Source organism: Salmo salar, chromosome ssa16, assembly GCF_905237065.1.
Source record: "Salmo salar chromosome ssa16, Ssal_v3.1, whole genome shotgun sequence".
Taxonomy (NCBI): Eukaryota; Metazoa; Chordata; class Actinopteri; order Salmoniformes; family Salmonidae; genus Salmo; species Salmo salar.
In genome coordinates, this window is record NC_059457.1 from 40,486,365 (window position 1) to 40,500,400 (window position 14,036).

Consider the following 14,036-nt stretch of genomic DNA (forward strand, 5'->3'; position numbering starts at 1 on the left):
ATTTATTTATTTTGTGTATGAAATTGTATGAAATTGTTTGGTGCACAAAAGGATAGCAATTGCCCATAATTCTGCACCTTTGGATAGTTGTACCTCCAATTTTGATCATCATATTATTTGCGTGAAGAGAAGGCGGAGAAAGGCGGAGAAAAAGGGTCTGGAGGGCGGGCTGCCTTCTGAGAATTCGTAGGCAATCGAATAAACTCCCACTGCCTTCCATTCTGCTAGCAAACGTGCCATTTTTGGAAAATAAAATCGATGACCTACGCGGAAGATTAAACTACCAACGGGACATTCAAAACTGTAATATCTTATGCTTCACCGAGTCGTGGCTGAACGACGACATTATCAACATACTGGTTATACGCCGTATCGGCAGGATAGAACAGCGGCGTCTCGTAAGACAAGTGGCGGTCGACGATGTATTTTTGTAAATAACAGCTGGTGCACTATATCGAAGGAAGTCTCAAGGTTTTTCTCGCCTGAGGTAGAGTATCTCATGATAAGCTGTAGACCACTCTATCTACCGAGAGAATTTTCATCTGTATTTTTTGTAGCTGTCTACATACCACCACAGACTGATGCTGGCACTCAGACAACACTCAATGAGCTGTATTCCACCATAAGCAAACAGGAAAACCCTCACATAAAGGCGCCGCTCCTAGTGGCCTGGGACTTTAATGCAGGGAAACTTAAATCGGTCTTACCAAATTTCTATCAGCATGTTAAATGTACAACCAGAGGGAAAAAAACTTTGGACCACCATTACTTCACACACAGAGACGCATGCAAAGCTCTCCCTCGCCCTCCATTTGGAAAATCTGACCATAATTCTATCCTCCTGATTCCTGCTTACAAGCAAAAATTAAAGCAGAGAGCAGTGACTCGATCAATAAAAAAAGTGGTCAGATGAAGCAGATGCTAAGCTACAGGACTGTTTTGCTAGCACAGACTGGAATATGTTCCGGGATTCCTCTGATGGCATTGAGGAGTACACCACATCAGTTATTGGCTTCATCAATAAGTGCATCGATGACGTCGTCCCCACAGTAACCATACGAACATACCCTAACCAGAAGCCATGGATTTACAAGCAAAATCCACTCTGAGCTGAAGGCTAGAGCTGCCGCTTTCAAGGAGCGGGACTCTAGCCCGAAAGCTTATAAGAAATACCGCTATGCCATCCGACGAACCACCAAACAGGCAAAGCATCAATACAGGACTAAGATCGTATCGTACTACACCGGCTCTGACGCTTGTCGGATGTTGCAGGGCTTGCAAACCATTACAGACTACAAAAGGAAGTACAGCCGAGAGCTGCCCAGTGACACGATCCTACCAGACAAGCTAAACTACTTCTATGCTCGCTTCGAGGCAATTAACACTGAAACATGCATGAGAGCACCAGCTGTTCCGGAGGACTGTGTGATCACGCTCTCCGCAGCCAATGTGAGTAAGACCTTTAAACAGGTCAACATTCACAAGGCCGCAGGGCCAGACGGATTACCAGGACGTGTACTGCGAGCATGTGCTGACCAACTGGCAAGTGTCTTCACTGACATTTTCAATCTCTCCCTGTCCGAGTCTGTAATACCAACATGTTTCAAGCAGACCAACATAGTCCCTGTGCCCAATAACACTAAGGTAACCTGCCTAAATGATTATCGACCCATAGCACTCATGCCTGTAGCCATGAAGTGCTTTGAAAGGCTGGTCATGGCTCACATCAACACCATTATCCCAGAAACCCTAGACCCACTCCAATTTGCATACCGCCCTAACAGTTCCACAGATGATGCAATCTCTATTGTACTCCACACTGCCCTTTCCCACATGGACAGGATGAACACCTATGTGAGAATGCTATTCATTGACTACAGCTCTGAAATTCAACACCATAGTGCTCTCAAAGCTCATCAATAAGCTAAGGACCCTGGGACTAAACACCTCCCTCTGCAACTGGATCCTGGACTTCCTGACGGGCAGCCCCCAGGTGGCAAGGGTAGGTAACAACACACCCGCCACACTGATCCTCAACACGGGGGCCCCTCAGGGGTGTGTGCTCCGTCCCCTCCTGGACTCCCTGTTCACTCATGACTGCACGGTCAGGCACGACTCCAACACCAGCATTAAGTTTACCGATGACACAACAGTGGTAGGCCTGATCACCGACAACGAAGAAACATCCTATAGGAAGGAGGTCAGAGACCTAGCAGTGTGGTTCCAGAACAACAACCTCTTACTCAACATGATCAAGAAAAAGGAGATGATTTTGGACTACTGGAAAAAGAGGACCAGGCATGCCCCCATTCTCATCGACGGGGCTGTAATGGAGCAGGTTGAGAGGTTCAAGTTTCTTGGTGTCCACATCACCAACAAACTAACATGGTCCAAGCACACCAAGACAGTCGTGAAGAGGGCACGACAAAACCTATTCCCCCTCAGGAGACTGAAAAGATTTGGCATGAGTCCTCAAAAAGTTATACAGCTGCACCATCGAGAGCATCCTGACTGGTTGCATCACTGCCTGGTATGGCAACTGCTCGGCCTCCAACCGCAAGGCGCTACAGTGGGTATTGCGTACGGCCCAGTACATCACTGGGGCAAATCTTCCTGCCACCCAGGACCTCTGTACCAGGCTGTGTCAGAGGAAGGCCCTAAAAATTGTCAAAGACTCCAGCCACCCTAGTCATAGACTGTTCTCTCTGCTACCGCACGGCAAGCGGTACCGGAGGCTTCTAAACAGCTTCTACCCCCAAGCCATAAGATTCCTGAACTATTTACACCCCCCCCCCCCCCCCCGTCTTTTACACTGCTGCTACCTGTTGTGATCATCTACGCATACACTTTAATAACTCTACCTACATGTACATATTACCTTGACTAACCGGTGCCCCCGCACATTGACTCTGTACCAGTACTGCCCTGTATATAGTCTCGCTATTGTTATTTTACTGCTGCTCGTTAATTACGTGTTACTTTTATTTCTTATTCTTATTGTATTCGGCACATATGACTAATAAAATTTGATTTGATGTGATGATTTGCAGTCACTAAATCATGATGATCAAAATTTATCTACTGGGATTTTTAAAAGACAGACTAACTTTCTGTTTTGCCTGCTTGGACTCAGGAGATAAGTATGCTTGTGTTAATCTTTTTGCAGGCACATTTTTTACCGTATAATATAGTTTTGATGAATGTATTTATGTTTTGAGAAGGCAACTACAATTACTGTTTTGCAAAAGGCCACAGAGTTCGGTGTCTTGTGGACAATTGTTTTTTTAAATCGATCACATTGTTACAAAAAATGGTTGTACGCAATTGAGAAAAAACTGTAAGCAGCAAAAGTCTAGGTGGTGAAGTGATGCGACCGGACCGTGCGAGTCCTTCTACAGTGATGTGAGTCTGATTTCAGTCTGGTGCAAGGCAGTGTGTGTGTATGTGTGTGTGTATGTGTGTGTATGTGTGTGTGTGTGTGTGTGTGTGTGTTTTGCTTTGCTCATAGTGCCCTCATTCCCTTCAGGGTTCAGCGGGTTCAACAGGGTTTATAGAACCATAAAGGGGGAGGGGGAGAGAGGAGGTCGCATAGGACGCATGAAAGTCTCTCTCTCACTCCCCTCTGATCAGCCAATCAAAGGCGGCCCAGCTAACGATGTGATGGAAACACCCAAGGTGCTCCACCCCCTGTGGAAACAGGGCCCCCCTTCCTCACATACAACAATAATAAAACAGAGAAGGCTTTGTCACATTGTCCCTAGAATGGCAGCACTGTGTGTTTCATTGATGACATTCCTGATGTGTTTTGTAAAGATTAATTGTTTCCGTAAAACACTTTACCCATAAAACCTGGGGTATTTAAACAGGTTGAGTTAGGTAAAATAAGACGCATATCAGATGTGGAAAGGTCCCGTGTGGCTCAGTTGGTAGAGCATGGTGTTTGCAACGCCAGGGTTGTGGGTTCGATTCCCACGGGGGACCGGTATGTAAAAAAAAAAAAAAAAATGAAATGTATGCATTCACTACTGTAAGTCGCTCTGGATAAGAGCGTCTACTGAAATGGAAATGTCAGATGAGATTTTGGCTTCTAGAGAAGACATTGGACACGCGGCTGTGATTGAGGCGCAGTCAAAGTTCAGGAATGTGTGGGTTTGTATGTGTGTGCAATGCGGTAGTGTTTAGGACGGTAGCGGGGCTGTTTTTATGCTTGTGTCCGTGTGTGTGTCTCTATTGCTTTCCAGAACCTGCCTCTCACCTGTCTTGCCCTCCCAGGCCAGCCCCAGCACTCCACTGTAGTCCCTGTTGGTCAGCAGGTAGGACAGACAGTAGTTTCCCCAGTTACTCTCAGAGAACAGACTGAGCAGCTTCTCTGGGCCGAGGAAGGGCCGATTCAAGGGGTTGGTCTCGTCCTCCTCTCTCATGACCTACAGGAGACACGCATTATTTCTATAATAGCTCTTCCCAAAATCACCCATAAAGGAGCCTTTGAGTCCAAGAAGGAGAGAAAGAAAGGGAAAACATAACTAGTTGCTAGCTTAGCTTGATTAACTTAGGGGTAATCATACTGTAGTATCAGCACATCTAAAGTGGATAAGCCTTGAAACACGGAACATTGCAGCCATTGTGAATGAGTGGAGTTCTTACACTGAGTGATTTCACTTTGAAGTTGATTAGCTTGAGACCGTCAAAGTCGGCCTTGTCATAAATATCATTCACCGCTCTCACGTAGGAGGCAACCTAGGACAGGAGGACACAGAGACAAAAGAGGGAGAAGATTCTCATAAAACAGCTCACAGTGTTGTATACACTGCTTCTCTATAGAGGACATTCTACTTCGCTGCTTGAGGAGAGTCATTGCAGAACAGTGGATATGGCATTAATACAATTCATAATCTACTCCACAAAGCTATTTAATCCACTGTATTTTCAGTGTGGGTGGGAGACTGGTGACATTGTACCCTGCATACCTTACACATGCTAACCAGTCACATGCTAACCAGTTCCTACAGAACATAGTATAGAATCCCTTTTCTTCTGCAAACAACAACGACGCACAGTGTGAACTTTCCATAAATATTTATGCTTCGGAGTGAGGAGACAGCAGCCTCGTCTCTGTCCTGTGAGAATGGGGTCGGTCACCAGTGACAACAAGAGCCATATTTACACGCAGATGACATCAGTGCATCATTTACAATGCTTGTTTTAAAAATAAAGACATCCAGTGGCCACAACAAGCGCCATGGAAAACATAAATCGTCACGAGTGGAAAGAATCTGGCTAGGTCAGGAGAGGTGAGAAGACAGGAGCAGATGGCGTGGCTGCCATGTGCCATTAAAGCTGGCAGGGACATCACATTCACTTACTGAGTGACAGACCTGAGTTCAGAGTATTTGTTATTTAAATACAATGTTCTGTGTAATTGTTTATTCTAAAAAAACACAGCCAAAACAAGTACTTTTATTTGAGTATTTAAATGGTTATTTGGTCAACTAAATTGTATTTGCAAGTATTTTCAAATACTTATTTCAAATACTATTTTCAAATACCTGGGTTAAATGCATGGGAGTGTATTTGAGTCAGTGTATTTTTGCATTTTCAAATACTTTCCAAGTGCATTCCCAAATACATTCCAATATTCAACTACTTGTTTTTCATATAAAGGTTATCTGAATACTTGTTCTTAAATGTATTGAAAAGTGATTGAAGTGCCTGAAATAGTATTTGAACCCAGATCTGCTGAGCGGACGTCCTATTTCCTCTGGACTGGAATGGTCCTGTGTGACTTCATAGCAGAGGTGGTCAGACCTTCGCAAACCTAGTTTACTCCAAAGATAAACTACGCATAGGCCTAGTAGTTTTTCATACAGTATAGTGTACAGCATCCCAGCAAGTAGGCAAGCAGTGTTGGACAGGCAGGCTGGTTGGCGGAAGGTCACGTTGAGCCTTTGACCCAATCGGTCCACCAGTTATGCCAGAGTTCACTACATGTCTATGGGACTGGACCTGTGTCATGGGCATGGAGGCTCAAAGTCACACTACTCACTACTGGTGTCAAAGACTTGGCTGCAGCCATCTTGGCAGCCCCTGCTGCCATAGTAACAGTGCTGGGCATGGCCATGGTGTTACTACATACCGATGGGTGTAGCTGGCACAGAAGAGATAGAAGGCATCCAAATGGCACTTAAACCTGTGTTGATATGCCCTCAGCATTGGGTTAATTTAGCCATGTGGGGTAGTTAGAGCTTACGACTCGCACACACTCTTGGCACCTATGTCACCCTGACAGCTCTCTCCTAATCCTTCCCAGTGTAATGCCACAGCAGCTGTGTGGTCAAGAGAGGAGAGGGCTTTGAAGTTGGCATAGAGGTGTTTTTCTGCAGGCACTGACTGCATAACCACCACCAAATACGAAGACTCTGGCCTTTTACAAAAGTTTAACATAAAGAGCGAATGAATTGACTCATATTGTACATACCAAATGGAATTTCAATGTGTCTCCTTAATAATCTGTTTAATCCAGTCATCTGACTGAATAGCAGCATTGAATTGTTGTTGACATTTATATTTTATTAAATCTAATTCATCCTGATAACATGAAATACTATTAGGATTAGGGCTATAGCGGTCATGACATTTTGTCAGCCAGTAACTGTCATGCAAATAACTGCTGGTCTCACGGTAATTGACTGTTAATGAACATAAACACATTTATCATCTCCAGGCTTCCACGCATAGCCTGCAAACCACTAATGTGAACCTTTTGGAACACCTACATTTAAGAAATGCTGCCGTTTTAAGCATGTTCTCTGCAGTTCTACACATTTTGCCATGGAGAAGAGATACTTATTCGCAGTTTTAAAGCAAGTTTTTTTCAGTTCTACACATTTTGCCATGGGGTGGAGTTACAGTGCATTTTTGCAATTTTATAACACTTCATGCAATTCCACTCATTTTGAGAGAACAATTTATGTTTGGAAGCTAATTACCTGCAATTCTACACATTTTGCCATAGGGTGGAGAGAAATGTTTGCAGTTTTAAAGATAATTTCTTACAATTCTACACATTTTGCCATGACTTAGGCCATGTTAATGATATCTGAGTGAGATTGAGGGCACCTGCCCTGAGTGCTCGGTCAATATTCAGACATGATTACTACAAGTTTAGATAATTGGCTAGACTAACTTACCAATCATGGCGGGGTGGTCCAAAATAGAGGAGGGTTGTTCTAAGTTTTAATTTTGCTTTGGGGAGGGCTGTGTGTTTTTTATATTGGACACAGGGGAGGAGAGTGTGTTTTTTCTCTGGTTTGCATTAGCCCTTTTGCAGGTTTTACTGTATAATTTCTTCCGTCCTTTCCAAATTTCCTCATATGCTTGCATGTGCCACCCCTATATCAAGGTGTTTTGGTACATCCCTTATGCACTTCGCTTTTCCGTGCGCTAACTTTTACTATTCTAACTTTTGATGTTATTGATCAGAAATTGTTATTGAAGAAACTCACTTGCTATGGCTTTACATCACCTGCAATCACATGGTTGGTTAGTTATTTATCCAATAGAACACAGAGAGTGTTCTTCAATGGAAGCTTCTCTAACTGTCACACGCTGATCTGTTTCACCTGTCTTTGTGCTTGTCTCCACCCCTCTCCAGGCATGGCACATCTTCCCCATTATCGCCAGTGTCTTTATACCTGTGTTCGTTTTGTTCGTTTTGTTCGTCAAGAGAGTCGGACACTTGTCGGGTGAGTCGGGCACCTGTCGGGCGTTTCTCGCTCAGTGTTCCCTCATCATCGAGCTGCAGCCCTCCTCCTTCCCCTCAGACAGCTCTAAGATAGCGTACCTCATCACGCTGATGTCCGGGAGGGCTCTCGCCTGGGCTACAGCAGTATGGGAACAACAGTCGGCCGTATGCTTCAGTCTGGAGGAGTTCGTGATGGAGGTGAAGAACGTTTTCAATGATCCATTGTCCAGGAGAGAGGCTGCCCGGAAGTTACTCCAGCTTTGGCAAGACTCCCGCAGTGTGGCAGACTATGCGGTGGATTTACGCACGTTGGCAGCTGAGAGTATGCATGTCAATCTCTCCTGGCTAAAAGTAGAGGAGAGATCGACTTCATCATTACTTGTATTTGCGAGAAGTATTGACATGTTGAATACACCGAGCTGTCTGTTTAAACTACTAGCACACAGCTCAGACACCCATGCATACACCACAAGACATGCCACCAGAGGTCTCTTCACAGTCCACATGTCCAGAACAGACTATGTGAGACTCACAGTACTACATAGAGCCATGACTACATGGAACTCTATTCCACATCAAGTAACTCATGCAAGCAGTAAAATCTGATTTAAAATAACAGATAAAAATACACCTTATGCGAACTGTGAAGACACACACAGGCACAGACACACGCATACACACACACGATAACATACGCACTATAAACACACATAGATTTTGTGTTGTAGATATGTGGTAGTAGAGTAGCTGCCTGAGGGCACACACTTAATGTGTTGTGACATCTGTTGTGAAATGTAATGTAATGTTGTTGTTTTTATTGTATATAACTGCTTTAATTTTGCTGGACCCCAGGAAGAGCAACTAATGTGGATCCATAATAAATGCAAATACATGTATTATGTATTGTAAAGATTTGAAAAGAATAATAGTCTTCTGAATTAAGGGCAGGAACTAGGCTGAAATGACATTTTTGTATCTACCTATCAATTTTCAGATTTGTTGGTATTTTGGCCCATTATGTTAGTATTTTCAAAAAGTAAACATAAAAATGTCAAAATATTGAGGAAAATATATTTTTTCTTTAGTTTATCATTCTCCCGTCATAAAAATTGCATTAATTTTAACCACTTTAAAATTGACATACATCCATAATTTCAAAGCTCACTACATGTAAAAGTCCATTTCATAGAGAATGTAACAAACTGAACAATATGTTATAACTTTGAAGAGATGGTGATTGGATCTAAAAAGATGTTTAGCATTTGGTAGTATAAATTCAGTGTACCATTTCCCAAAAGTCAGACTCTTCCCAGACACCAATTAATTTTCGTCAGCTTCAGAAGCGTCTAAATTCACCAAATATTGTGTGGTTATATTCTTGAGACTTGCCCAGAGAGAATTGTTGATATTATACAACATTACTTTTTCTTTTTAATAAAAAAATGCATTTCACATATGTATTTACTATTTTACAGATAGAAAGAGGAAAAAAATATTTATCCACAATCTGAGTTAAGTCTGGTCCAGGAGTGTTTTAACAAAATTACATCAAAATATTTAGGATAACTTAATCCAATGTCCCGATGTTACAGATTTAGTTTTTTCCATTTATGCTTTGAGGCTGGACTTGCGGCACGTATAGCTCGTTAGCACGTTGGAAGCACCATTTGGTGTCACCTCATTAGTCAATATGTGCTGCACCTGTGCTGGTTTCCATCTCGTTAGTGGGAAGGTGTTTCACCTGTGCTGGCCCAGGTGCTATTTAAGAGTGACTGGCCCAGTGTTCCAGTTGTCTTGAGAGATGTGGAAGGTCAACAGTATTATTTGGCTTTCCCTATTTGAATTCTAGAAAGACAATCCTTTATCTGATCTTCCCTGTTTTCATTTTTCTCCACTTTTTGGTTTGTTTCCTGTTAAGTTTGGTGGGGGGGTTTCTTTTGTTTGCTCTTCTTAGGCAAATTTAGTGGCCGGTAATGGTCAGTGGTGTGTATTCATGGATGCCAAGGGAAACCAGGCTTCCCCCAAAAAATCACCAAGAAAAAACAACAAAATAACTTTGTTTCTCTCTCTGTTTCATAATTTTACTTCAATTCGCAAGAGGCTGAATGTATCTCGCAGGAGAAGACACCCGAGCAAGTGAAACAGTGGCCCTTTGTCTCTCTACGTGTAGGCCATATATCTGATGCTGTCTGGTACAAATTAGTTTGACATTGTTGCCGCCCGTAGCTTTGAATGCAAGGGAAGCCAGCAAGCATTTGGGCTCTCTTGACAAAAAAAGTATACAAAATTAGCCAATCAGGTTTAAGCTAAACTGAGTGTGCTCAACTGTGAATGGTCCTGGACACCAAAAAAAGTGTCAAGGGAAGCCAGCTTGGATTTGGCGTCTCTCCTATCAAATCGCATTGAGAGCATACGAGAGCACCAGCTGTTCTGGATGACTGTGTGATAATGCGCTCGGTAGCCAATGTGAGCAAGACCTTTAAACAGGTCAACATTCACAAAGCCATGGGGCCAGATGGATTACCAGGACGTGTACTCAAGGCATGGACCAACTGGCAAGTGTCTTCACTGACATTTTCAACCTCTCCCTGACTGAGTCTGCAGTACTTACATGTTTCAAGCATACCACCATAGTCCTTGTGCCCAAGGAAACAAAGGTAACCTGCCTAAATGATTACCGTCTCGTATCATGCAGATCGGTCGCCATGAAGTGCTTTGAAAGGCTGGTCATGGCTCACATCAACAGCATCCTCCCGGATACCCTAGACCTACTCCAATTCGCATACCGCCCCAACAGATCCACAGATGATGCAATATCAATCGCACTCCACACTGCCCTTTCCCACATGGACAAAAGGAACACCTATGTGAGAATGCTGTTCATTGACTACAGCTCATGGTTCAACACCATAGTAACCACAAAGCTCATCACTGAGCTAAGGACCCAGGGACTAAACACCTCCCTCTGCAACGGGATCCTGGACTTCCTGATGGGCCGCCCCCAGGTGGTAAGGGTAGGCAACAACACGTCTGCCACGGTGATCCTCAACATAGGGCCCTTCAGGGGTGTGAACTTAGTCCCCTCCTGTACTCCCTGTTCACCCACGACTGCATGGCCAAACACGACTCCAAAAAAATCATTAAGTTTGCTGATGACACAACAGCGGTAGGCCTGATCACCGACAACGATGAGACAGTCTATATGGAGGAGGTCAGAGACCTGGCAGTGTGGTACCAGGACAACAACCTCTCCCTCAGTGTGAGCAAGACAAAGGAGCTGATCGTGGACTACAGGAAAAGGAGCTGATCGTGGACTACAGGAAAAGGCGGGCGAACAGGCCACCATTAACATCGACAGGGCTGTAGTGGAGCGGGTCGAGAGTTTCAAGTTCCTTGCTGTCCACATCACCAACGAATTATCATGGTCCAAACACACCAAGACAGTCGTGATGAGGGCACGACAAAACCTTTTCCCCCTCAGGAGACTGAAAAGATTTGGCATCGGTCCCCAGATCCTCAAAAAGTTCTACAGCTCCACCATCAAGAGCATCCTGACCGGTTGCATCACCGCCTGTTATGGCAACTGCTCGGCATCTGACTAAGGCGCTACAGAGGGTAGTGCGTACAGCCCAGTACATCACTTGGGCCAAGCTTCCTGCCATCCAGGACCTAATAGGCGGTGTCCGAGAAAAGCCCATAAAATTGTCAGACTCCAGTCACCCAAGTCATAGACTGTTTTCTCTACTACCGCACGGCAAGCGGTACCAGAGCGCCGAGTCTAGGACCAAAAGGCTCCTTAACAGCTACCCCCAAGCCATAAGACTGCTGAACATGAATAAAATGGCCACTGGACTATTACATTGACCCCCCCCCTCCCCTCCCCCCATTTGTTTTGTACACTGCTGCTACTTGCTGTTTATTATTTATGCATAGTCACTTCACCCCCACCTACATGTACAAACTACCTCAACTAACCTGTACCCCCACACACTGACTCGGTACCGGTAACCCCTGTATATAGCCTCATTATTGTTATGTATTTGTTACTTTTTATAATTTTTTTATTACTTTAGTTTATTTGGTAAATATTTTCTTAGCTCTTCTTGAACTGCACTGGGCTTGTAAGTAAGCATTTCATGGTAAGGTCTACACTTTGTTGTATTCGGCGCATGTGACAAATAAAGTTGATACGTCATTGACAGAAACAACTTGAATTTTTGCATCTCGTTGTATTGTCCTCTGGTCTCTGGCTAGCTAGCTAGCTAGCTAGCTAAAATTGTCCCTTTCCTAAATTAGCCATGGATGGACATATGGATTTGGACTTGTGGTTTTACTTAATTCTCCGTTCTGGCCAATGATTACAGTATAACGGCGAATTCTGATCCAACCATTAATTCATACATTGTTGTGCCCCTGGCCTGAGAGAATGGAAGTTCAATATGTAGCTAGATGTAAAAGGATAATGTTAACTAGCTAACGTTGCCCATGAAAGGAAGTTAGGCTAGCGAGCAAGCATTTTAGCCAGGTAGCCTAGAACAAAAAATAAAAGCGTTTACTGTATGACGGAGTGATAGACCGTTTCGTCAACATGAAAGAGAGGATGGCATTGGCATTTCTCTACAAGTACGGCGAGTCAACATGTTTTTAGCGTGCACACACACACACACACACAAATCAGAACCATGGACAGCCACATCATATTTAGCTTACATTGATTGGAGTAAATTGTTTATGGAGTCTTTTAGTTGTCAATGTATTAGACTAAGCAGAGGTGATTTGATTCTGTTGAAGTTGAATTGGTGCTGGATTAGTGGAGGCAGCCCCTGTTTCTTTGTGACTTGCAGTAACTCTGTGGTTCTAAATCAATAGTTGTTTAGTGGTCTGAAAATGTTGGAAACATTAACTTGCTTGACCATGCTGCTGTTCATGTAACTGTCTGTTATATGCTATATGCTTTGTGGACTTCACCAGACAGAGGTTGCTATCCAATTTTGTGATAAAACAAAGTGTGGTTGAATTTATTCTGCCACTGTGACTTCTTATTGTCTCAGCCTTTAGGGCTATATATCACAGTCTCAAGGCATATGAATTAACAGGTTATAGAGCAAACAACGCAATTATCACAACACAGGTTGTAATATGGCTTTTTGGGGGGGGGCATCCCCTATTAGGGTGTGGTGCATGACTGTAAATTACATGTTTGACAGACAGTTCAGATCCAAAAGATCTAGAGTTATCAAGTTAGAACAATTCAGAGCAATAAGTGCGACAACAACAAACCGTAACATCCTGATAAGAAGTTCTGATAGACGATTTAAATATGCTGGACAATAGCTAAACCAAATGACTAAACGGCAAGAGAAAATGACCCAAAACAAGTCAGTGAACTTTTGTCCAGATGTGTCCAATATTGAGTAGCATCTCCAGTTCTGAATGCGATTTCCGAGAACAAAGTTAGTAAATAGAGCGGACAGGATTACTGAGGGAACTGAGGGAAATCATGATGCATTATCTCTGACATACCAATGTTACATAATGACTGCATCAAGCATGCTAGGATTTCAAAAGTACTGCATGTTCTCTGGGTCCTGAAACATAGAACAGGTCATTTTTGGCAGACACCCTGGTCCCCGACCCTTCCCATCGAAGGAACTCACAAATGGCACGCGGAAAGGGCGGGGGTTGGTTATCCGTCCAAAAATACAATAAAACTCTCCATTCCATAAATGGAAATTTGGGGTACAAACTTCAGAAAGTAGTATTTGGCCACTGGACTGAAAGGACAGGCATAAGAAGGCCCCTTACATACCCACAGACATGGATCATTTATTTTAAAAGGCATCCAATATCATACAGACCATCTATTTGGCTTTTTTCTTACGACCAGTCACCTGAGCCACAACAGCCTCGACACTCTTGAACTTCCTGTAGTAGAAGTGGTCAGCATGGAGATGGAGTAGACAGCTGGTTTTAGACTGGTTCAATGTTCTCTTCGACCTGGACACTGGAACTTCCTGTGAATGTCACATGAGACAGTAGTCACTAGCGATAGACATGATCAAAATGGCAAAATAGGAAGCTAGTCAAAACCATTCATGAGTTATTTAGTTTTATGGCCTTTTGCATTCTCACACGACCACAAATGTGTGGTTATTCACCAATAACGCACACCCTGTTGGGTAAAGCTAAGGTTTGTGGTTAAAATCCAATTTTCATCCTTTCTAGCATGACCACATAGACAGAGTGTGACCTCAGGGCCAGTCACCTGTGGGAAAGTGTCTGAGGGAGTGTGAAC

The 14,036-nt window shown here is 43.6% G+C and overlaps 1 protein-coding gene across 1 annotated transcript in view; it reads right to left on the reverse strand.

Annotated features, from left to right (window-relative positions):
- The window catches only part of si:ch1073-396h14.1 (disintegrin and metalloproteinase domain-containing protein 10), a 63,736-nt gene that overhangs the window by 30,928 nt on the left and 18,772 nt on the right, over positions 1–14,036 (reverse strand). Inside the window, exons 6-8 of the mRNA XM_014148673.2 lie at positions 13,633–13,755; positions 4,645–4,737; positions 4,256–4,424 (exon numbers count right to left, since the gene is read on the reverse strand). Of these exons, the coding sequence (XP_014004148.1) occupies positions 4,256–4,424; positions 4,645–4,737; positions 13,633–13,755 (385 nt within the window). The remainder of the gene's footprint in view (positions 1–4,255; positions 4,425–4,644; positions 4,738–13,632; positions 13,756–14,036) is intronic.